The sequence below is a fragment of the Chiloscyllium plagiosum genome, chromosome 5 (assembly GCF_004010195.1).
Source record: "Chiloscyllium plagiosum isolate BGI_BamShark_2017 chromosome 5, ASM401019v2, whole genome shotgun sequence".
NCBI lineage: Eukaryota > Metazoa > Chordata > Chondrichthyes > Orectolobiformes > Hemiscylliidae > Chiloscyllium > Chiloscyllium plagiosum.
The window spans coordinates 109,271,880-109,298,213 of record NC_057714.1 but is presented as its reverse complement, the minus strand read 5'-3'; the positions used below and the strand labels follow the sequence as shown (position 1 = coordinate 109,298,213).

The 26,334-nt window shown below is 40.2% G+C and overlaps 1 protein-coding gene across 1 annotated transcript in view; it reads right to left on the bottom strand.

Annotated features, from left to right (window-relative positions):
* The window catches only part of LOC122550328 (obscurin-like), a 784,231-nt gene that overhangs the window by 507,010 nt on the left and 250,887 nt on the right, over positions 1-26,334 (bottom strand). The window contains exon 31 of the mRNA XM_043691054.1: positions 15,138-15,404. Coding sequence (XP_043546989.1) covers positions 15,138-15,404 — 267 coding nt within the window. The remainder of the gene's footprint in view (positions 1-15,137; positions 15,405-26,334) is intronic.

Genomic DNA, 26,334 nt, shown 5'->3' with positions numbered 1-26,334 from the left:
TCTTCACCCAGAGAGTGGTGGTTGTGTGGAATGCTCTGCCCCAGAGGGCAGTGGAGGCCCACTCTCTGGATTCATTTAAAAATGAGTTGGATAGAGCTCTCAAAGATAGTGGAATCAAGGGTTATGGAGATAAGGCAGGAACAGGATACTGATTAGGAATGATCAGCCATGATTATATTGAATGGCGGTGCAGGCTCGAAGGGCTGAATGGCCTACTCCTGCACCTATTGTCTATTGTCTATTGTCATATAAGGAGAGTATTAAATTGAGAGGCAAAGCACATAAGGAGGAAGACAGACCCGAAGCCTGGGTAAATTCAGAATCCAGCAGAGGACTAAAAAGATAATAAAGGTAGAGAGTAAGTAAACTATAGGTCAAACTTGTGAGGAATATCAAAACTGACAATAACAGTTTATTTAAATATATAAAAAGGAAGAGACAGGTCTGAATAAACATAGGCCCCATAGAACATGAACCTTGGGAGATGGTTATAGGGAACAAGGAAATGGTGGAGGAATTAAATAGATATTTTGCATCAATCTTTAAGGTAGAAGATATTTTGAAAATCCCATTAATACAAAAGAAAATGGGGGAGGACTTAAGTAACATTGCCATAACCGGATAATTATTAGATAAATTAATGCGGCTAAAGGAGGATGTCTTGCATCCCTATATCCTAAAAGATGCTATGGCTATGGAAATAGTGGATACATTTGTTGTAATTTTCCAAAATTCCTTGGATTCTGGAGGAGTACCAGAAAATTGGAAGATTGCCATTGTGACACCTCTATTTAAAAAGGGAAGGAGACAAAATGATAAGACCCAACGGTATTCGGGGTGCTATATTGACATCAATAGAGAATTGGCTAATGGGCAGGTAACAGCAAGTGGGGAAAAAGGATTCTTTTTCAGGTTTGATGACCTATAACCAGTGAGGTTCCACAGGGATCAGTGCTGGGTCCACAAATTTTTACAAAAGATATTAATGACTTAGAGGAAGGAAGTGAATACACTGTAGCCAAAGTTGTAGATGACATAAAAATAGGTGGAAAGTCATATTGTGGAAAGTGGAATAAAACAGTTTACAGAAAGATACTGACAGGTTAAGTAAGTGAATGTAATGTGGAAAAATGTGAGGTTGTTCTTTTGGAAGGGAAAATAAAAGAACAGAGTAATATGAAAATGGAGAAAACTGCAGAAAGCTGCAGCACAAAGAGACTTGGGGCTATTTGCGCACAAAACAAAGGAAAGCAAGCACATAGGTGCATCAGGTAACTGGGAAGGCAACTGGAATTTTGGCCCTTGTTTAAACAGGGTTGGAGTATGAATAGGAAGGTCTTAGTGTAACTGCACAAGATACTGATGAGATCACATCTGGAGTGCTGTGAGCAGTTTTGGTCTCATTATTTAAGAAATCATTTCATTGGAGGCAGTTCAGAGAAGATTCATGAGGATGATTCCTGGTATGGAGGGATTGTCTTATGAGCAAAAGTTAGGATTCTCCTCACTGGAGTTGAGATTAACAAGAGGTGATCTCATTGAAATGTATAGGATTCTTAAGGTGATTATCAAAGAACTTTGGGTATTAGAAATCTGAAACAAAAACAGAAATTGCTGGAGAAACTCAACAAATCTGACAGCATCTGTGACAGGGGTTTTGGGAGGCAGGGAGCAGGCTTGACAGAGTAAATAAATGCTGTGGGGATATTTCCCCTCATGGGAGAGTCTAGGACCAGATGGCATAGACTCAGAATTAAGAGATACAAATTTAAGACTGAGATAAGGAGGAACTTCTTTTCTCAGAGGGTTGTGGTCTTTGGATCTCCTTCCTGTGGGGGCAGAGTTCTTATGTGTATTTAAGGCTGAGATAGACTGATTCTTGATCATTAGGGAAATCAAGTGTTATGGGGAAACAGCAGGAAGGGTTATGTAAGGAGTGTTGGATCAGCCATGATCCTACTAAATGGCAGTGCAGGCTTGAGCAGCTGAACAGCCTACCCCTATTTCTATTTATGGTCTTATCCTGGTTAATCTTCTCTGCAACCTCTCCAGGGCAATCACATATCTCTTATAATGTGGATTCCAGAATTTCTCACAATACTCTAGCTGTGACCTAACTAACATTTTATGCAGTTCCAGCATATCCTCCTTGCTGTTAAACTCTACACTTTGACTAATAAAAGCAAGTATCCCATGTGCCTTCTTAACCACTTTATCTACCTATCCTGATACTTTAAGGGACCAGTTTACATGCAAAACAAGATCCTTCTAATCTTCCCAGGTCCTACCATTCCTCAAGTATTCCCTTGCCTTTTTTGTCCTCCCCAAGTGCATCACCTCACATTTATATGTATTGAATTCCATTTGCCGCTGATCAGTCCATCTGATCTATATCCTCCTTTAATTTAAGACTGAATTCCTTACTATTTACCATCCTGCAAATTTTTGCATCATGTGCAACCTTACTGATCGGGAACATCTTTCAACATGAAACATCTCCAAAACCTGACAATGAATCCTAGAAGAGATCAGGAATAATCACTAGTATTTTAACCTTAATCACCTTCCAAACATAATTGGTAATTTTGTAGCTGGTGTTTTTACACAATCGATTCATAAGTTGGAGCTCCAAACTTCATGCCCAAATTCATTAAGAGGATGCATTATTGAAATTAAAACATGAGAGGAAAACAAAATACCAATACAGTTATAGTCTTCAAATCAATACCAATGAAAATAATAATATTTTTACAGAAAATACATGGCAGTAATTGGTATATAACTTCAATCAGCAGCAAGTAATGTTGGCATCTTTTTAGTTTTACCGAATCCTTTTGGGGTCTGGAAGGAAATCATACTTCATTACTACTTCAATTTGCTTAAAGAATACTGATTGTGAATTTCATTCTTGAAAGAAGGCTTTGAATTAATTGACTCGCATTTATATATACATCACAATAGTGAATCATTTATTTCACAAATGAATGAAAATGACTAACTTGTTAGATGATAGTAACGGTAAAATTCAGATACAAAAGAAAAGGCAACACAAGTAGATTGAAGACGGCAGTTAAGGGAAAGAAACACAGGAAATTTATTTATGGACAAAAAAGGCACAACTGTTAATTGTGAGTCATACAATAATGTAATAATGATTTAAGTTTTACAAGAAAAGATGAGCAGCAAAATACACAACAGACCCTCATTATAACACTTTACAATATCTCTTCAAGACAACATGTTGAACCAATAAAGATCCCAATAAATATTATGGCCTTGATTTTCTCTGTAATTTTTAAAAATTAATTCACAGGATGTGGGCACCAATAGTAAGGCTAGAATTTATTATCATCCTACCCTTGAGAAGGTGGAGATAGCTGCATTCTTCAACCATTGCAATCTGTGTGGTGCGGGTATATTATCTACAGCATGGACTAGCAAGAAAACAGCAAAAACAGTGAAACTCAGCAGCTCTGGCAGTATCTGTGCAAACAGTGCTAGTGTTGAGTACCTGCAGAGTTTCTCCTGCAATTTCTGCTTTTGTTTTGCAGTGCTTTTATAATATTAACATAGGCAGGAGTTCTGGGATTTTGGATCAGCCATGATTATATATTTTCTCGTCAGCGTGGTTTGCAAATTGGGGATGGAGGCTTCAAGATAGTGTGGCTCCTGTGAATTCCCTATCTTTGTCTTCTTAGGAGTTAAAGGAATTAAAGGCTTTTGAGGTGTGGCCTCTGCATTGGATGTTCTAGAAGTTATGCACTGTAGCTCCTGTGCACTGTTGGTGGAGAGCGAAGGTTTAAGCATGGATGAGGTGCTGATCAAATGGGTCGCTTTCAGCTTTGACCTGCTGTTGTAGTAATTAAACTTAGTATTGATCCCTTAAAGGGTGACCTTGGATAATTAATGATACAAAACAAAGAAATGGTAGAAACAGAAAACAAATGGCAGAAGCATTTTGCATCTGTCTTCAATTAAACATCGAAACATGGAAACGAGCAGCAGGAGTAAGCCATCTGGCCCTTTGAGGCTGCTCCACCATTCAGCTTGATCATGGCTGATCTTCAACCTCAAAGCCTTTTCTTTTTGTTTTCTCTCCAGACCACTTGATGCCATTAAAATATAAAATAAATCAATCTCTTTCCTGAATATAGAATCATAGAGCATAGAAACTGGCTCTTCGGCCAACCATGCTCTGCTAACCAACAAATACCAAACTATGCTAATGCTATTTACCTGTACTTGGTCAATAGCCTACTATGGCCTGGAATTCTAAGTACTCATCAAGATTCTTCATAAATGTTTCAAAATTACCTGCCTCCAGCCCTCTCTCAAGCAGCGCGTTCCATATTTCTACCAACCTCAGAGGGAAAAAAAGGTTTTCTCAGATATCTTCTAATCACTTGTTCCTCACCTTAAACTTATGCCCTCTGGACACATATGTCATGGGGAAAAAATCCCACAATACACTCTGTCCATGACTCTCATAATACTGTATATCTTAATCAGATCCCCCTTACCCTCATTTGCTCTAAGGAAAACAAGTGTATCCTATCCAGTCTCTCCTCGTAACTGAGACTTTTCAGACCAATCAACATTCTGGTGAATCTTCTCTGCACTCTCTCCAGTATAATCAGGTCCTTCCGATTGTATGGCACACAAAACTGCACACAGTATTCCATCTGTGTTATAACCAATGTCTTACAAAGTTATAACAAGACTTCCTTGCTCCTGTATTCTATGCTCCAGTTAATAAAAGCAACAATCCTGTATGCTACCTTCGCCATCCTGTCTACCTGTGCATTTAGGGTTCTGCGGACTTGTACACCAAGTTCCTTTTGTTTGTCAGTATTTCCTTGTGTATGTCCTTTCTTTATTAAACCTCCCAAAATGCATTATTTCACACTTAGCAGAATTAAATTTCATTTGCCATCTCTGTTTAATTTATCATCTAATCAATATCAGACTGTCGCCTAAGACTATCTTCCTCACTGTCAACAACACCACTAGTTTTCAGGTCATCTGTATACTATTTACATTTATATCCAAGTAATTAATGTATATATCAAACAGCAAGGGTTCCAGCACTTATTCTTGTGAGACACTGCTGGTCACAGGCTTCCAATCACAAAAAACATTTCCCCAGTCCCCTTTGCCTCCTAATTGCAAACCAATTTTGGATCCAGTTTGCCAACTTGCCTTGCAACGTGTGGCATTCTTACCTTTGGACCGCCTTCCAAGTTAAAGGCCTTACTGAAGTCCAGGTACACCACATCAACTGCCCTGTCCTCATAAATATATTTCATCACCTTTTTAAAAAACTCAATTAAATTGGTCAGACAGGATCTCCACCTAATAAATTGATGCTAACTATACCTGATCAATCTCTGCCTTTCCAAGTGTTGATTCATCCTGTCCATCAGAATATTTTCCAATAATTTCCCTACCATTGACATCAGACTAACTGGTCTATAATTACCTGGCCTATTCCTGCTACCCATGTTAAATGAAGGAACTACATTAACCAGCCTGCAGTCATCTGGCACTTCACCTCTGGCCAGTGACATATGAAGTATCTCCATTATAGCCTCAGCATCTCCTCCATTGTCTTCAGCAGCAGTCTGGGATGCAACTCATCAGGTCCATTATGCCCACTAAAACATTGAATATATCCTCTTTATTAATCTTAACATGTTCTAGAATCTCACTATCCTAATTGAAATCTATGGCTATGTTTTTCTTAATACAGATGAGAAATACAGGGTAGACCATTTAGGACAGAGATGAGGAGAAACTTCTTCACCCAGAGAGTGGTGGCTGTGTGGAATGCTCTGCCCCAGAGGGCAGTAGAGGCCCACTCTCTGGATTCATTTAAGAAAGAGTTGGATAGAGCTCTCAAAGATAGTGGAATCAAGGGTTATGGAGATAAGGCAGGAACAGGATACTGATTAGGAATGATCAGCCATGATCATATTGAATGGCGGTGCAGGAACGAAGGGCTGAATGGCCTACTCCTGCACCTATTGTCTATTGTCTAAATATTCATTTGAAATCTTACCCATATCCTCTGACTCCATGTACAAGTTGTCTTTCCACAGTCATCCTCTTAACTCTTAAACTATTTATAAAATGTCTTGAAGTTTTCCATAATCCCATCTGCTGAAGGTAGTTTGTGGTCCATCTCTGCCCTCCAAATTTATTTTTTAAAGCAACCACCTAAACGGTTATAATTTAAAGGACTCCCATGTTTTTAGTGTGCTGTTCCTGAGATATGCTTCCTTTTTCTTTATCCATCTCTTGATTTCATTTGACATACAGGATTCTCTGGACTTGCTTCCCTTTTATTCTTAGAGGAACACGCTAGCCCTAAATTCTCACTACATTACTTTTTAATGATACCCAATTCACAAATGTAGACTTACCTGAAAATAACTACTCCCCGTCAATGTTTGCCAGATCTTGTTTCATTATACTGAAATTGGATTTCCCCCAATTTAGACACTTAACTTCACACTACCCTTATCTCTTTCCACAATGATTTTAAAACCTACAGAGTTATCATCACCATATTCAAAATGCTTGCCCCTGAAACTTCGCCACTTCATTCTCTAGGATTAGGCTTAGCACTGCCCAATCTGTAGACAGACTACCTACATACTGCCACAAAAAAAAAGCTCTCCTTGATGCAATTTAAAAGCTCCACTCCATCTAGTCCTTTCACACTATGGTATTTCCAGCCAATGCTGGCAAAGTTGAAATCCCTTACAACTTATAAACCCCTGTTTCTCTCACATGTTTCTATGATTTACTTACATTTCTGCTGCTCTATTTCTCTCTGACTGTTGAGAGGACTGAAGTATAATCCTAGCAAAGTAATCAAATCTTTTTTATTTCTAAGGTCTTCCCAGATGGCATCATTTCAAGACTCTTCAAGAATATCCTCTCTCATTACTTAATATATTTAGTGACGTGGCCTCCATAGCCTTCTGTGTAGAGGTTTCCAAAAGTTCGCTTCCCTTTTACTGAAGAAACATTTCCTCATCTTAGTCCTAAATGGCCCAACCTATATCTTGAGACTTTGATGCCTGGTTCTAATTTCCCCAACCAGGAAAAAATACCTTCAATGAAAGCAAAATACTGCAAGTTCTAGAAATCTGAAAAAAACACAGAGAATGCTGGAGAAACTCAGCCGATGTACTAGGATGAGCAATAAATGCTGGCCAGCCAGTAACACCTATGTCACACAGATATATAAAAGGTCTGACATGGTTCTATGAAGAGTAACAGAGTTAATGTTTCGTATTTGTTATGATTCTTCTTCAGAACCTTCTTCTACAATTATAAGAAGACTCGTATCTGACTCGAAATGTTAACTCTATTTTCAAATACACAGATCCTGCCAAACTTGTTAGGTTTCTTCAGCACCTTCTGTGGTTGTTAAACAAAGCATCTCCCCTGCCCCTAGTCTGTCAAGCCCTGTTAGAACACACAAAAAACCCAAGAATACTTGAAAATCAAGTAGAAGGGAGAGAGGAACATTCAAAATCACTAGCAAGAAGGTACTAGGAAAACTACTGGAATAACACGTTGACAAGTCTCCCGGACCTGATGGCTTTCATCAGAGATCTTAGAAGATATGGCTGCAGAGATTGTAAGAACATTGGCTGTGGTTTTCTAAAATTCCCTCGAGTCTGATTGGGTACAAATGGATTGGAATTTCATTAATGTCACAATCCTATTCATAAAAGGTGCAAGACACAAAACAGGAAACAATAGGTATTACCTAACACTCATTATATGGAAAATGTTGAATTTTATTATTAAGAAGTAATAGCAGGACATTTCAAAAATATTACGACAAACAAGCAGTGTTAAGATGATATTGTGAAGGGGAAGTTGGTTTGACTGATATATTAGAATTGTTTAGGAAGCAACAACCTAAAGACTAGTATCAAACACTAAGTCATGGAGTCATAGAGTCCTACATCGTGGAGACAGGCCCTTTGGTCCAAACTGGTCCATGCCGACCAAAATGTCCATCCATGCTAACCCCATTTTCCTGCATTTGGCCCATATCCTTCAAAATCTTTCCTATTCATGTATTTGTCGAAATGCCTTTTAAATGTTGTTAATGTACCCGCTTCGACTATTTCCGTTGGCAGCTCATTCCATATAAACAACACCGTCTGTGTAAAAAAAGTTGCCCCTCCGGTCCCCTTTTATTCTTTCCCCTTCTAACCTTAAACTGATGATGCCTTCTAGTCCTCGATCCTCCAACCCTGGGAAAAGACTGAGTGCATGATCTTATACACTTCTATAATATTCTCCCCTTCCCGCCCCTGCTGTAGTCTCCTATGCTCTAAAGAAAAAAGTCCTAGCTTGTCCAATCTCTCCCAAACATCTGAGTCCTGACAACATCCTTACAAGTTTCTTTGCACTTTTTCCAGTTTAATAACATCTTTCGTATAGCGAGGTGACCAAAAAACAACACAATATTCTAAGTGCAGCCTCACCATCGTCCTGTAGAATTGCTACAATAACTTCCCAACATCTGTACTCAATGTCCTGACTGATGAAGGCCAGTGTGCCAAAAGCTTTATTCTCTGCCCTGTCTACCTGTGACTCTACTTTCAGAGAACCTTGCACCTGAACCCCAAGGTTCCTCTGTTCCACTACACTCCTTAAGGCGCTACCAGTCACCTTGAAACTCAAAGCTTGATTTGACTTTCCAAAATGCAAGACGTTACACTTATCTATATTAAACTCCATTTGCCATTTCTCAGCCTACTTCCCCAACTGATCGAGGTCCTGCTGCAATTTCTGAGAACATTCCTCAGTGTCCATGATACCACCTATTTTAGTGTCATCTGCCAACTTACTAATCATGCCTTGTACATTTTCACCCAAATCATTGATATATATAACAAACAGCAATGGGCTTAGTACAACCACTGAAGCACTCCACTAGTCACAGGCCTCCAGTCCGACAAGCATCTTTCCAATATTAATCTCTGCTTCCTACCATCAAGCCAATTGTATATCCAATTTGCCAGCTCTCCCTGGATTCCATGCAATCTAACCTTCCAGAGCAGCCTACCATGTGGAACCTTATCAAAGGCCTTAATGAAATCCATATAGACTACGTCTACCACCCTGCCCTTGTCAACCTCTCTGGTCACTTCATTAAAACACTCTAACAAATTTGTGAGGCATAATTTCCCAGTTCATACATGTAGGTTACTGACCACACTCAACCTACTTATATTAGGCTCTGCCAATAGCGAGGACAGTGCAGTTGATAGAGCCATCTGTGCCTAGTTGTTTGTGTATTACAATTCATGACTAAACCTTTCAGGATAGCAGGGCTTTGATCTAGTAAGTATCTCTATCTATCGACAATGTGCTGTTTACCCTGGATAATCTACTATTCTATTATGATAATATGCGTTGAAGTCCTCTTGTGACCATTTGTCTCAAACAGGTATACCATTTTGGATACTGTTGGGGTGGGATAGCTCTCAGAGGAAAGCAGCAGCAGTAGTCAAATCAGTGGCATTGTTTTACAGCAGGGAGGGTCAAAGTATAGAACAGCAGTAGTGATAGGGGTTCTGAATCCTAGTTTGGGGTCTTGCTGTCATGATATCAAGATTACTCATTGAATAAAGTCTTTCTATTATTGATTATTCTGTTCATGGTTATGTATAACAAAACCCGCTAATATATTTCACAGCTAGACGAGGTTTTCATATTAATTTTTATAGATTTTCCTTAAATCACTCTTTATGCCACAGAGTACTCTGTGGGGTACTCACACAAGTGCAACGGCTGGTACGAGATTTACCAACTCTATTAACTTTAACTGCTTCAAGCTTGTGCTTACACATCAATGTTTATAACAGCTGAGGTCCCTTAGGATGTGGCTTACCAAGTTGTCTTGGGCTAACAAGTGTGTGCCTGAAACCTGCTTCTAATTAAGTGCAGGATTAATTAGGGCATTATAATTAGGGGCACAACTTGGTAATTCTGTAGCTGCAGCAAACACTCCAGGATGGTATGTTATCTCCCTGGTGAAGGATGTCTCTGTGCAGGCACAGGATATTCTGAAAGTGGAAGGTGATTACCCAGAGGTTGTGGTCCATATTGGTAATAATGACATTGGCAGAAAGAGAGAAGAGGATCTGCAAAGATGGTTCAAGAAGTTAGTTGGAAGTTCGATAGCAGGCCTGTTAAGGTTGTAACCTTGGATTTACTTCCTGTGCCTGTGCTAGTGAGGCTAGGAATCAGAAGATAGTACAGTTAAATATGTGACTAAAGAGTTAGTGTAGGACGGAGGGCTTCAGGTATGTGGATCATCAGGAAATATTCTGGGGCAGGTGAGATCTGTTCAAGAAGGACAGGCTGCACTTAAACTAGAGGAGCACCAATATCATGGCAGGAGATTTGAGAGTGTTTAAACTAACAGGGGGGAGAGAACTAGAGCAGTAGGCCTGCAAGTAAAATGACCAAAGAGGAGTCAGAGACTAAGGCCAGTAAGGCTAAAAGGAAGAACAGAGAGGGAGACGTTACTGAACACTGGAAGACTGGTGGTCTGAGATGCCTTTGTTTTAATGCGAGCGGTATGACAGGTAAGGCAGACAAGCTTAAAGCTTGGATTGCATCATCATAAAACTATGATGTTGTAGCTATTACAGATACTTAGTTGAGAGGGGGAAAAGTCTGGCAGCTTTGCAGGATTTAGACGTTTCAGGCAAGATAAAGACGGATGTAAAAGAGGTGAACAAGAGGTGAGGGAGTTGCGTTGCTGATAAGGGAGAATATCATACCTGTACTGAGGGATGACACTTTGGTAGGCTCTTCCATTGAGGCCAAAAGGGTACAGCTCAGGAACAGGAAGAGTACAATCATTTTGATGGGATTGTGCTACATACTGCTCAACAGCCAGCGGGTGATAGATGAACAGATATGTAGACTTTGTTATGAAGGTGTAGGTGTGTACTGTACCTTTAAGAGACACTGAAAGCTGGCAAAGACATAGAGAAGCACATAGTGTACTGAAAGATTTTAAAATGTAACATTTGGTTGATACAAATAGCTGGTGCTGTGTTGTCATGGAACAAGAACAAATTCAAAATCGGCCAATCAGTTTAAATTATGCCCCAGATACCAAACTCCAATCAAACTTGAATTTTACTGTTTCGGAGGACATCAAACCAATAAAATGAACTGATGTTATGGGGCATAAAACCGGACATTTTGAACAGTTAGGGTGAGAACGCCCAAGAAAACCAACAAGTATAGACTGCTAGCCGAATAGCTCTCTGAAACGTACCTGTTCTATGAAAGACCTATGAAACAGAATACTGAAGAAAAGACGACAGAGGAATGTCTACAGAGGAAGAAACAAAGAGAAGATTCGACAGCTGGCTGGTTTTGACAATTTTTTGTAAATCTTAATCAGGGTTTTTATCAGACCAGAATTGTAGAGTGGGGAGGTAAAAGATAGGTTTAAGAGAAAGGAGTTGTAAATAGTTATTGGCTTTAATATTCTCCTTTGGACTTGAATAATAAAATTTTTAATTGTTACTATAAATAATGTCCTCTGGGATGGTGCTTTACCTCTCGAAATTTAACAGATTACGGCACGAGGTGAGCTTCTCTGTGTGTCGGGTTTAAATTAACAGAGGGACTTACCCTGTGTTGTAACAACTTATGGAAAATATAAAAACACCAGGATTGTTGTAGTGGATGATATTAACTTCCCCCATATTGCCTAGGACTCACTTAGTACCAAGGGCTTGGATGGAGGTGGGGTGTTGGTGGTAGGATTTGTTTGATGTCTTTAGAATGTTTTTTTTGAAACATTATGTGAATAGTCCAACTAGAGAAGGGGTCATAGGGGACGTGGTACTGGAGAATGAGCCTAGCCATGTGACCAAAGTTTCAGGGGAAGTATTTTGGGAACAGTGACTACAATTCTGTAAGTTTTAAGTTATTTATGTATAAGGGGAAGAGCTGGATGAAAGTATTAAATTGGGGGAAGGCTAACTACCACAATATTAGGCAGGAACTGAGAAATACAGATTGAAGAGTAATTCTACATCTGGCATTTAAAGACCAGTTCATTAGAGTTCAGAATCAGCATGTTCCTGTGAAAATGAAGGAAAGCCATAGCAAAACCTGGGTATCTTGGAAACAAGACAAATTGAGAGTTTAAGCAAAGTGAAGAACGAGGCGTAGGTAAAGTTTATGAAAGTGAAGACAGACAAGGGTCCTTGAAGAATAAAATGATAGCAAGATAGAACTCAAATAAGGAATTAGCAGGGCTAAAAGGGGTAATGAAATGTCTGGTAAACAGATTAAGGAAAATCCCAAGGCATTTTATACATATATAAGAAGCAAGAGGGTAACTAGGGAAAGGGCAGGTCCACTCAAGGACAAAGGAGGGAATTTATGCATGGAGCTGGAGCAGTTGGGTGAAGTTCTTAACGAATTCGGTATTCACAAAGGACGACATGGTGGATGGTGACTTGCGGGAGGGGTACGTCAATATTCTATGGCATGTCTATGTGAAAAAAGAAGAGTTGTCGAGTGTTTTAAAAACATTAAGGTAGTAAAGTCCACAGCACCTGATGGGATCTATCCCAGAAGAGGCAGGTGAGGAGAATGCTGGGGGATTGTATGAAATTTTTGTATTCTCTTAGTCACAAGAGAGGTCGCAAATGACAGGAGAACAGCCAATGTTGTTCCACTGTTTAAGAAGAGTTGAAAAATGTGGTGCTGGAAAGACACAGCAGGCCAGGCAGCATCCGAGGAGCAGGAGAATCGATGTTTCGGGCATAATCCCTTCTTCAGGAATCTTTGCAGGAGAATCGGCGTTTCAGGCATAAGCCCTTCTTCAGCCTCCTCAGATGCTGCCTGGCCTGCTGTGTTTTTCCAGCCCCACATTTTTCAACTCTGGTACTCCAGCATCTGGAGTCCTCACTTTCTCCCACTGTTTAAGAAGGGCAACAGGGATCATCAGGGAAACTACAGACAGGTGAATCTTACATTAGTGATAGGGAAATTATTGGAAAAGGTTCTTAGGGATACGATTTACTCACATTTGGAAAATTATGGACTTATTAGCACAGGCAACATGGCTTTGTACAAGGAAAGTCATGTCTCACAAACATGTTTTGAGTTTTTTGAGTAAGTGACAAAGATGGTTTATAAGGGCAGGGCGGTAGATGTTATCTATATAGACTTTAGAATGATCTTTGCCAAGGCCCTTGTGTCAGGCTGATACAAAGGAGAAGTCACAGTGAACAGTGGTGAGCTAGTAAACTGGACACAGAACTGGCTGAGTCATAAAAGACAGAGTGTAGCAGTGGAAGGATATTTTTCAGATTGGAGATCTGTGACCAGTGGTGTTCTGCAGAGATCAGTGCTGGTATCCCTGTTGTTTGTAATATATATATATGAGGAGAATGTAGGTGGCCTGATTAATACACTTACAGATGACACAAAGACTGGGGGAGCAGCGAACAGTAAGGAGAATTGCCAGAGGATACAACAGGGTAGAGATAACCTGGAGACTTGGGCAGAGAAATGGCAGATGGAGTTCAAACTGCACAAATGCAAGGTGATGCATATTGGGAGATCTAATATAGGATGGAAGTATACAGTAAATGACAATAGGTCACATTCAGTAAAAATGTCATTTACAATGAGATACAGGTTTAAGGTAAAAGGAGGTAAGTTCTGTTTTGTTCCCCTCAGGATCTTATGTGTTTCAATTAAGTCACCTCTGACTTTTCTAAATTCGAGAGGATGCAGGCTGACCAGCCTTTTCTTGGAAGGCAATCCACTCAGTCCCATATTAGTTTAGTAAATCTTCTTTGAACTGCTTCCAACACATTAACACCTTTCCATAAGTATGGTGATTAATACTGTTTCCAGGTGTGATTTTACCAATGTCCTGTATACCCTCCCGATCCTTGCATTCAGTTCTTCTCACAAGAAACCGTAACATCCTATTAGCTTTCCTGATTACTTGCTGTACTTGTATACTAACATTAACATGATTCATGCACTCGGACCCCCAGATCTCTCTGCATCTCAGTGCTCTATAAACACGCACCATTTATATAATACACCTAATGCAGGAGAATATAATTCTGCTGACAATGATGGCCCAAACTGCACCATGGAGTTTCAGTTTTGAGCTATTCTGAATTTCTCCCATTTGGCAAGGTAATAGTGCCACACAAACTGTAGAGGATGTGTAAAAACAACCCATTTGCCTCCACAAGAATTGTGTGGTGATTACTTTGCCACTATTATAAGTAGATTCATCCATGAAAAGTAGATTGCTGAAAAGTAGATTTTTGATGTTACTTCCCCTTCTATTTGTTGCAACACAAATCTAGCTATGTCCTTCAAGATTCAATCAATTTGATCAGTCAAAGTGTTAGGGAATGAGTTTTAGAGAGTAAGTAATTAGGATTTGTAGTGTACTGTCTAGAAATGTGATACAGACAATTCAATGGGGTACTGGATAATTACCTCAAAAGAAAATTGCATGGCTATGTGGGAAAGACAGGGATGTGAGACTAACTGAGTTCTTTTTGTCGTAAGCCAACACAGGCACATGACAGGCTGAATGATCTCTTTCAATTCCATAACTTTTTTATGGTTCTTTAATTGTGAAAGTTGCTCAACAACTTCAGACTTGAGGGCAATCAGGAATGGCAATAGGTTCCTAGGCATGCAGCCAAAGGAAGGTTGCCTGAGCTCAGTACCTAACAGCACCTGTAGGACTCCCCCCTCAGTAAAGCTGATGGCTTCAAAGAGAAGAGGAAAGAGAGAAAACTAGTTAATGAAACAAAAAAAAAATTAACATCACTATGGAATAACTTTCGCTGCAATACCAGGGCAATACATCTATTACACACTGTTTAAAGCTGTGTCACTAATAGATGAACAGTGTAAACCATTTATCTGGAGCATCTCTCTTGCTAAGTCAAGTTTTCTGCACAGCACAGACAGTATTATAAGGAGGGGCTACTGTATATATTAACCATGTTAGTCAGAGTTGAATAGAAATCAAATGGGAAGTTAAAAAACAATTGTCATTCTATTATACATTTCTTTCCTACCATTAACTTTCAAGGAAGCACTGGTTTGCTGGTCTCCAATGTCGCAAGAGTATCTTCCACTATCTTCTGGTTTAAGTTTGTGAATAACCAGCTCAACAATGGATTCTTTCTGTTTCATTTCATATTTGGCGCTAGGCTGAAGTAGAGTGGATCCTTTTGTCCATTGTACTGCTGTATCCGATCTGCTAATTTCACAATGCAGGATGGCAGTATCACCCTCTTGAGCTTCTTCATCTTTAAGCTTTTGCTTGAAGGTCGCAGGCAGGGCTATTTGGGCAATAGTAAAGACTGAATGTTAGAACAATAACTTATAATACATTAGTTGTTTACTTATATGTGGGAAATGACACAGTGTTGCTCAATGCACTCTCCCTCTTATAGCAATAGCACTGGATAAACAAAACCAAGGATTATGAGATGCAGTTCACTTCCAGGATATCACAGCTGCCACAAAAATAAAAGAAAACCGAAGGAAAAGTTATCCAAGTCATCAAACCATGTTCCATCAAAGCACCACTTGTTTCATCACAGACCTCTGAGAATCCAATATGATGATCACATTAAATTGCTTACAAAAGCAAACTACAGAGATACTAAAAACTGCTTGAAATAGCTGAGCAAATAATGTCAGAGGAGTAGTCTTTCATCAAAACGCATGAATAACTGAAATTTTCAAAATAATATAACTTCTTCTATTTGGGTTTGGTTAATCCTCCAATAAGTTATTAAAGAGAAAGTAAGAAACATACACTTGCAGAATTTATTCAAAATGATCAGGCTTGCACTAATGTTATTTTCAAAGTAATGTTTTGTCCAGCTTGTAATTATATTTTCCTTGATTTTTTTCCACTCCAGAAAAACTTGCCAGTCTAATTTACACCTTATTCATTTTAGAACATTGCCACAATTGTTGACCTGAAGTGAATAATGCTATTTGTACTAATTTCCTACAATAAGGTCCTAATCGTCAATGAGCATACCTCAGATGTAGAGGTTGACTTTTAATTTGCTGTCTGATTGTAAAACTGTTCTTGCAAAGCAACAACTGGTTACAGAAACTGCTCAATTTCAATTGCTATCAATAGAAATGAAAATTAAGTTGTTTCGGTTGCAGACAGCCCATTTACAATGTCAGTTTTCCAGCCGCACAATAAATTAAACATCTGTCTCTAACCTCAATGTGTGCAAAATTACATGGAAGAAAATGCAGAAGTGACTAAAGGAGATAGGGAGCACTAATCCTAACAACCCTAGGAAAACACATTAAGAGGAAATTGAGGCTTGCATTTCCAGTGCGAGCAGCAGCGAAGGTAAGACCGTTTGGTTTTAAAAGTGCGAGGAAATTGAGGCTCCATGACACTCATTCTCTTAAGCACTGAAACTTCCCTTTGGTTCCATGTGTTATGGACCAGATCAGTTCCCCTCAGAATATTTTAAGAAGGCAGCCTAGATTCTATTTTTTTTTCTTATTTTAAAGGAAAATGTAAAGTGCTGTGTTCCAGGTGCAACTTGACTGGTCAAACTACTCGACATTAAGCAAAATACAATTTATTCAAGCATGATACTAAAAATACAACAAAGAGAGAAGAAGTTAGAATAACGTAACTCTACTGGAAAACTTAACAGAATAATAGATATAGCAACTATTACTAATCAACTGTTCCAATATGGCATCATCCCATAAACACATCCCTTAGAATAATTTTCAGAAAATAGATTTGTCTCACAGGTAACTCCAGCAACCCAGAAGGAAAAACATAACTCAGGGAGAGTAGCAGCCAGAAGACATTTATTGCAGCTTCTAACCTTTATCAGACTCCAACAGCATCTGCTTAAAGCTAAAAGCAACACTAGAAATCCTGTTTTAGGAAGGCTGGTCACACTGATCCAGGCTACGTTTCTATTGTTCCAACTTTAAAAGACATCCCCAAGGTCTCACAAGCTGATTACGTTACCACTGATTGCTCCTCACCTCTCGTACAATCTCTCTTAAAAGAAACCATGACAAAATGCACCTCTTAAAGCCACTGCATTGTCACATGCACGCATCTGATGCAAAACGCAACATGAATCATCCTTGTGATAAAGGGATTAATGTGAATGCTAGAGGCTTATGTTACAATATGGGGTAGTCATAATAGGGATTTTCTAACGGGCCAGTATTCGAGAAGGGGACGTAAAAGATAGGTTTAAGAGAAATGAGTTGTAAGTAGTTGTTAGTTAATATTCTCTGTTAGACTTAAAGAATAAAGTTATTAAACTTTTACTTTAAATAGTGACTTTGGGGACAGTGTTTTGCCTCTCAAACTTTAACAGATTACAGCATGGGGTGAATCTTTTCTGTGTGGCTGGTTTAAATTAGCAGAGGGATTTACCCCGTGTTGTAACAGTTTGGAGCTCGTTGTCAGAATTTGAACAGTTTGGGTCTGAGATTTGTGATTTGAACAGGTTTGGACAGATCCAGTCTGAGATTTGGACAAATTTGAATAGATTTGGGGTATGAAAAGGTCCAACAGATTCAAACACTTGCAGGTTAGTGTTCTAGATCTTTAAATAAAACATAGGTAAGACAATTTGTTTAATTTCAAAGACTTGTGGTTGATTAAATTAAAAGTGAGAGAAATGGCTCTTAAAATTGTGAAAGAGATTCTGGGATTTGAAGATGATTTACGAGTTTGCCAAGAAAATTTACAAGTAAAGAAAAAGGCCGTACTTTTAGAATTAACAAATAAATTAGATTTGGGATTAATCAAGGACAAAAGTAAGGCTGAAGCCAAGAAACAGAAAAGTGTATTAGAGGTAGAAAAACTTAAATTAGAACTGAGGAAAATGGAGTTAGAAGATAAACAAAATGAGAGAGAAAGAGAAAGAGAGAAGGAAGAAACAGCAACAGAGAGAAGAGAGAGAGAAAGAGAAGAGAGATAAATGAAGAGAGAGGGAGGTTCTTAGCTGAGCAAAAAGAGAGAGAAGAAAGGAAAAGACAAAAAAAGAGTGAATTTGAACTTGAGAAGTTGTGACTTAGTCAGCAAAGTCAAGTTAACAGGATGGAGATTAAAAGAGAAAATAATGATAGATACAAATATATCAAAATCCTGCCACATTTGGATGAGAAAGATGTTGAAGCCTTCTTTATATCATTTAAAAAATTGGCTAGGCAGATGGAGTGGTCTCAGGATTTATGCATAACGGTAGTTCAGACTAAACTGGTAGGCCGAGCTAATAAGGTATTTGCCACCCTATCAGATGAGGGGTCAAGAGATTATGAAGAGGTCAAACAGCCTATTTTAAGCGCTTATGAATTGGTACCAGAAACGTATAGACAACGATTCAGAAACATAAAAAAGGAGCCAGATCAAACTTATGTTGAGTTTGAATGAATTAAACATAGTCAATTTGATAGATGGGTGCGTGCTTTAAAGATAGATAGGACCTTTGAGGCTATACAGAGATTAATCTGCTGGAGGAGTTTGAAAACTCACTTCCAGACTTGATAAGAATTCAAGTGGAGGAACAGAAAGTTCAGGAAGTGAGAAGAGCAGCAGAATTAGCAGATGAATACATATTGGTGCATAAGACAAGCTTCTGGCCAGAATTTCTTCCTATGAGGGATAGAAGTTGGGAGAAGGGAAGATACTGCACTACAAAACAAAGAGTAGAGAGCACTGGTAAGAGTTTACTACAGGTTCAAAAAGAAGCCCAAGAGGGTGGAAAGGAGGTGAAAGGCCTCAGATCTTTCCACTGTAGTAAACTGGGACACATAAAGTCACAGTGCTGGTCGTTAGAGAAAGGCACTGTGGATAAAATGTGGTAAAGGAAGCTAAGCCAATGGCATTAGTGAAGGTAGTAAAGGAAGCTCCAAGAGGAGCCGAGAAGTTGCACAGCTTAGGTTGGGCTGGGTATGGAGTTAGTACCTGATGTCTATAAAGAATTTGCTTCTGTGGATAAAGTTTACTCAGAAAGAACAATGGAGAAAGACAAGAAGTTATAATTTTGAGAGATACAGGATCGAACCAGTCTCTAATATTAGGAGATGAGCGAATATGCAATCCTTCTGATCTGTTACCCAAGAGTGTGGTCATTTGTGGGATAAATGGACAGAAATTTAGCGTTCCCCTATGGGGGATCAGGTTGGAGTGCCAACTCAAGACTGGGGAAGTTACAGTGGGAGTGATTGACAGAGTGTCAGTTTGTTCTTGGGAATGTTTTAGCAAATGAACTACCTGTAGGAGGCCACCTAAGGGTACGAAAGACACAGGTTAAGGAACAAAAACATTTTTATTGACCTGGGATGCACAAGGATGTGGTTAAATTGTGCCAAATGGTAGGTAAGCCATAGGCAGTAATAAAACCAGCACCTTTGTTGCTAAATCCCACACTTGAAGAACCTTTCACGCGGGTTATAATTAATTGTGTAGCTCCCCTCCCGAGAACTAAAAGTGGGAACCAGTACTTGTTAACCATAGTGGTTGTGACTACACATTTCCGGAGGCAACTTCAGTACGGAGTTTCAAAGGAAAAGGACAGTAGAGGAGTTAGTAGCTTTCTTCATATGATTTGGGCTACCCAGAGAGACTCAGTCGGACCAAGGATCAAATTTTACTGTTCGGCTGTTTAAGGAGGTTATGGTAGCTTAGGTATACAGCACTTTAAATCCAGTGCATATTATCCTGAATCTCAGGAAGCTTTAGAAAGGTGGCATCAGACCTTGAAGACCATGTTGAGAGCATACTGTCAGGATTACTCAAATGATAGGGATAAAGGTATCCCATTCGTATTGTTTGCATGAGAGATGCCCCAAACGAATCTACTCAGTCCTTCGAGTTAATATTCAAGCACGAAGTGAGAATCTTTTGAAATTAATTAAAGAAAAATTGACAGGCCCAAAGTCGGAAATCTCACATTTAGATTATGTATCGGAGGTGAGGGAGGTTACATCAAGTTGGTGAGTTAGCTAAAAAGCGCCTAAAGAGGGCACAAAAAAGAATGGAACAGGTGGCAGATAAAAGATCTGAGACTCAGATGTTTTCCCGAGGGAATGACATGTTAGTACTGTTACCAGTGATAGGAGATCCCTTCAAAGCCAGGTTTAGTGGTCTCTTTCAAATTGAAAAAAAGTTGAGTCTGGTGAACTATCTTGTAAAGATGCCAGATAGGAAAAATCGGTATCGGATATGTCATGTGAACATGTTGAAACCATATTATATTAGAGAGAAAGAACTGGAGAAAAAGGTGTTGGTTACTGCCTCGCAGAGTGAGGAATCAAATTCAGATGGTGTGGATTTCGATGTGCCTCAAAATAGATTAAAAAATGAAGAGTTGGATAGGTTAGTAAACTATCTGTCTCATGAGCATACTGCAGTATGAGGACATATGTAGGAATCAGATGGGGAGGACTAATGCTATTGTACATGAAGTAGACATAGGGAATACTGTTCTGATAAAACAACACCCCTATCGGCATAGTCCTTCCAAAACCATTCAGGTCCAGAAGCAGGTGGAGGCCATGCTTGACGAGGATATCATCGAACCGAGCCAGAGCGAGGTGAGTTCGCCGATCGTCTTAGTTGCCAAACCGGGCGGGTATCAACGGTTTTGCATGGATTATTGGAAGGTCAACAAAATCGGACTAATATCCAATTCCTAGGAGGACTGTATAGAGGAAGTCGGACAAGCCAGTTACATCACCAAGTTGGACTTACTGCATGGTTATTGGCAGGTACCTTTATCACAGACCGCAGAAGAAATTTCTGTGTCTGTAACCCAAATGGACTATATCAATCTAAAGTGGTGCCCTTTGGAATGAACAACGCCCCCGCCACATTCCAAAGAGTTGTGGCTGGGTTAACAAACTGTGCAGTCAATTTGGACGATGTAGTGATCTTTATTAAGTCCTGGAAAGATCACATGGTACAGTTGGCAGAACTCTTTGAACAATTATGAGAAGTAAAACTGGTAATAAACAAAACTGAATTTGTGAAAGCAGAGGTGACGTTCTTGGGACATAACATAGGTCATGGAAGGTTGACTCCACGGAATGCAAAAACAAAGACCATCGAGGAATTTCCACAATCAGCCTCGAAGAAAGCGATGCTTTGATTCTTAGGAGTCAGTGGATTCTATTGGAAGTTTGTTCCAAACTTCAGCAGTGTAGTGGCACCATTAACTGATTTGCTGAAGAAGAACACAAAGTTTCGATGGTCAGAAAAATGCCAGAAGGCATTCAATCATTTAAAAGCAATAGTAACCACTGCACGAGTTTTAGCTACACCAAACTTAAGAGTCATCGAGTCATAGAGATGTACAGCACGGAAACAGACCCTTCGGTCCAACTCATCCATGCCGACCAGATATCCCAACTCAATCTAGTCTCACCTACCAGCACCTGACCCATATCCCTCCAAACCCTTCCTATTCATTTACCCATCCAAATGCCTTTTAAATGTTGTAATTGTACTAGCCTCTACCACTTCCTCTGGCAGCTCAGTCCAAACACGTACCACCTCTGCATGAAAAAGATGCCCCTTAGGTCTCTTTTATATCTAGTATAGATAAGATACATCTATTCAATGTTATATATAGGTGGGAGGAAGTTAATATGCACCTAAGTTAAAGTAGTCTGTATGTTTTGGTAATGTGTTTAAAGAATAGAAAAGAAATTAAGCCATCTTTTCATTATGACAATTCATTTATTTCTTAAGTGGGGAGGTGTTAAAAAGGTGTAGAGGTGTACTGTACCTTTAAGAGAGTTGCAAAGCTAGCAGGACTACCTGACACAGCACAAAGTGTTCTAAACAAGGTAACAATGTAACATTTGGTCAAACAGCTAGCACTACCTGAGTTGTTATGAGACAAATACAAATTTCAAATTCGGCCAATCAGTTTATACCGCAGGATACTAAACTCCAATCAAGTTTGAATTTAGTATTTAGATAATGTTAAAACCAATGAAACAATCTGATATTTTGGACAGTTAGCCAACACAGCAAAGCGAACTGCCAAAAGACCAACAGATGTAGGTTGCTGGTAAGAGCTCTCTGAGGTACCTGCCTGGAAAAGGAATTTGCACAGAAAAAAAACAGTGAAACTGATCTGGAGAGAGAATCTGCAGAGGAAAATCCACAGAGAAAACTCAGCAGAGCTGAGTGGTTTTGAAATGAGATTTTTTAAAAAATCATAATTGGGATTTTTTTTAATTGAACCAGTATTGTTGAGGGGGAGTTAAAAGATAGGTTTAAGACAAAGTAGTTGTAAATAGTTAATATTGTCTGTGAGACTTAAAGAATAAAGTTCTCAATTTTTTACTTTAAATACTGACTTTGGGGATAGTTCTTTGCCTCTCGAATTTAACAGATTATAGCACAGGGTGAATCTTGTGTGTGGCTGGCTTAAATTAGCAGAGGGGTTTACCCAGTGTTGTAACATTTGTCAGCTCACCTAGAGTTTCAGTAGGGATCTGAACATATGTGCTGTTATATATGATTGCAAGTATTGTGAATGTTTTCACTGCAGGAACCTCTAATGTAATGGTGGTCAGGATGTTGTGTATTTGTTTAGGTTTGGTTGACTGTCACACTCTGGTCCAATCATGTGATATAATGATGACATCATGGTCATTTTGTGCACGAAACAACTTAGTCTAACCATGTTGCCTGTAAACAGCTCCAAAAGAAAGCTCCTTTGCTTAACAGTTCAGCCGCCTGGTCCTTCTTTGAAATTAAAAGGCCTAAGGTTTTCTTCCCTGCAGATTTTTCTGTAGGTTGGAGGGAGTAGTATGGTTCTCACCATGAAACAAAGGTTCTCTTTCGAAGGAATAGCAAGAAGCAGACCTCCAGCCTGACCGAACAGGCCTGCAGTGTCACCACTGTGAAGGTCAGCAGCCATGCAGTGTGGGGGGCAAGGAGACTAAGAAATAAATGGGATGGAGTGGGGCTGGGGTGCTGGGAATGCGAAGGTGGGAGGGATGATGGTGATAGGGTGGAGCAGATGGTGGGAAGGAAGATAGACAGACAGGTAGGACAGTTCAAAAGGGTGTTATCCCAGATTCAACCCTCCAACTTGATAAGGTCGGGGGAGGGGAGATGAGGAAACTGGTGAAATCGACATTGATCTCATGTGGTTGCAGGGTCACAAGGCGGAAGATGAGGTGTTCTTCCTCCAGGTATCGGGTGGCTATAATTTGGCGGTGGAGGAGGCCCAGGACTTGCATGTCCTTGGCGAAGTGGGAGGGAGAGTAGAAGGGTTTGGCCAGAGGGTGATGGGGTTGTTTAGTACATGTCACAGAGGTGTTCTCTGAGACGTTCCACAGGTTGGCATCCTGTCTCCCCAATGTGGAGGACACCACATCAAGAGCAACGGACGCAGTAGATGACATGTTTGGAGGTGCAGGAAAATCTCTGTACAATGTTTAAGGATCCTTTGGGGCCTTGAATGGAGGTGATGGGGGAAGTGTGGGTGCAGGTTTTATACCTCTTGCTTTGGCAAGGGAAGGTGCTGGGAATGGAGGGTGGGTTGGTGGGGAGCATGAATATAACAAGGGAATCGCAGAGGGAATGGGCTCTGCAGAAGGCAGATAGGGATGGGGAGGAAAATATATCTCTGCTGGTGGTGTCTGTTTGTAGATTAGGAAAATGGCGGAGGATGATGCGTTGTCTGGAAATTGGTGGGTTGGAAGGTGAGGACCGGGGGGGTTCTGTCCTTGTTGACCATGTGGGAGAGGAAATTTCAATCCTTGAAGAAGGAGGCCATCTGGGATGTTCCATGGTGGAAATGGTCCTCCTGGGAGCAGATGCAGCAGAGGCGGAGGAATTGGGAGTAAGGGATAGCGTTTCTACAGAAGGCAGGTGGGTGGAGTTTAGTCCAGGTAGCTGTGAGAGTTGTTGGGTTTAAAGTAGATATCTGTGTTGAGTTGGCCACTGGAGAGGTTCAGGAAGGGGAGAGAGGTGTCCAAGATGGTCCAGGTGAACTTGAGGTCAGAGTGGAAGGTGTTGGTGAAGTTGATGAACTGTTCAATCTCCTTGCGGGAGCACGAGATGGCACCAATAAAGTCCTCTATGTAGAGGAGGAAAAGGTGAGCAATGGTGCCGGTGTAGCTGCGGAAGCTTGATTGTTCCACATATCCGACGAAGAGGCAGACATAGCTGGGGCCCGTGCGGGTGCACTTGGCTACCCCTTTAGTCTGGAGGAAGTGGGAGCAGTAGTTGAATTAATTTTAAAATAGTTATGGACAGAAACAAAACTGGTACACTGGTTCAAGTTCTAAATTGGAGCAAGGTGACTTTTCATGGAATTAGACCGGAACTTGCAGGGATTGATTGGAGTGGTTTCTTTGCAGGCAAAGGGATCTCCGGTGAGTGGGAGGCCTTTTAAAGTGAGATAGCTAGAGTTCAATGTCTATATGTTTCTGTGAGGGTGAAGAGCAAGGTTGACAGGAATAGGGAATCCTGGATGACAAGAGATATTGAGGGTATGACCAGAAAAAATGAGGCATGGCTCAGTTAAAGCAGTTGGGATCAAAGGAATCCCTGAAAGTATGCTGGGTATAACGGAGTTTACTGAAGGAAATCGGGAGGATGATAAGGGGGCACAAGGTACCTTTGGCTGAGAAGATTAAGATGAATCTGAAGACGCTGTTTAAGTATATTAAAGGGAAAAAAAACTAGACAGAATAGGACACCAAGTACCAAAATGGACATGTTTGGTTGGAACCACAGGAGATGGGCTGAGTTCCTCAATGAATATTTCTCCACTGTTTGCTGTGGAGAAAGACATGAAGACTTGGGAACTTAGGGAAGTTCCTGGTGATATCTTAGTGACAGTCCATATCACTGTAGAGGAGGTGTTGGACATGCTAGAATGTATTAAGGTGAATCAATCGCCTGCTCCTGACCAGGTATATCCAAGAACACTGCAAGAGGCTATAGAAGAAATTGCAGAGTCCTTGGCTGATATTTTTGCACTGTCGTTAGCCACGGGTAATGTCCTGGAAGACTAGAGGCAAGCGAATGTTGTGCACTTATTTAAGAAGGGCTGCAAAGAAAAACCTGGGTACTATAGACGAGTAAGCCTAACATCTGTGATAGGTACTTGAGAAGATTCTGACAGATAAGGTGTACATGCATTTGGAAAGACAGGGTTTGATTAAGAATCGTCAGCATGTCATTGTGCATGGGAGATCATGCCTCTCAAATTTGTTAGAATTCTTTGACGACGTGACCAGTAAGGTTGATGAAGACAGTAGATGTAATCTAAATGGATTTCGTAAGGTCTTTGATAATGGTAAGCTGCTGTGGAAGCTTAAGATCACATGGAATCCAGGGATAGCTGGTAAATTGAATACACTTGGCTCAATGGTAATAAGTAGAGGGTAATAGTGGAAAGATACTTGTCGGATTGGAGGCCTGTGACGAGCGGAGTGCTGGATGGGTTGTACTGGTTTTGGATGTAGGTTTGCTTGGTTAGCTGCAAGGTTCATTTCCAGATGTTTCATTACCCTACTAGGTAACATCTTCAGTGGGCCTCAGGCGAAACTGAAAATTGTATGGAGGAAGAAGGAGACTACTTCGACTGGGACAACACATCCATCCTAGGACAAGCGAAAGACATGCATGAGAATTCCTAGAAGCATGGCATTCCAACCAGAACTCTATCAACAAACACATCAAGTTAGACCCCATCTACCACCACCTGAGAAAAGGAACAGGAAGTGACATCACCAACCCCAAAACAGCCCAAACATATAAATAGAAATCAGGAATTTTCAGCTTCGCCTGAGGCCCATTGATGTTACCTAGTAGGGTAACGAAACGTCTGGAAATGAACCTTGCAGCTCAGCGAGCAAACCTACATCCAAAACCTCAACCTGAGCTACAAATCTTCTCAACTTGCTAGGGTTATACTGGTCCCATTGCTGTTTGTTATCGAAATCAATGATTTGGATGAGAATGTACAGGGCATGATTAGTAAGTTTGCAGATGACACAGAAACAGATAGTATCGTGGACAGTGAGAGATTATTAGAAATTGCAGCAGGACCTTGATCAGCTGAGGAAATGGGCCGAGAAATGGCAAATGGAGTTAATACAGATAAGTGTGAGATCTTGAATTTTGGAAAATCAAATTAAGTTAGGAGTTTCATGATGAATGGTAGGGCCTTAAGTGTTCTGGATTAGTGGTGCTGGAAGAGCACAGCAGTTCAGGCA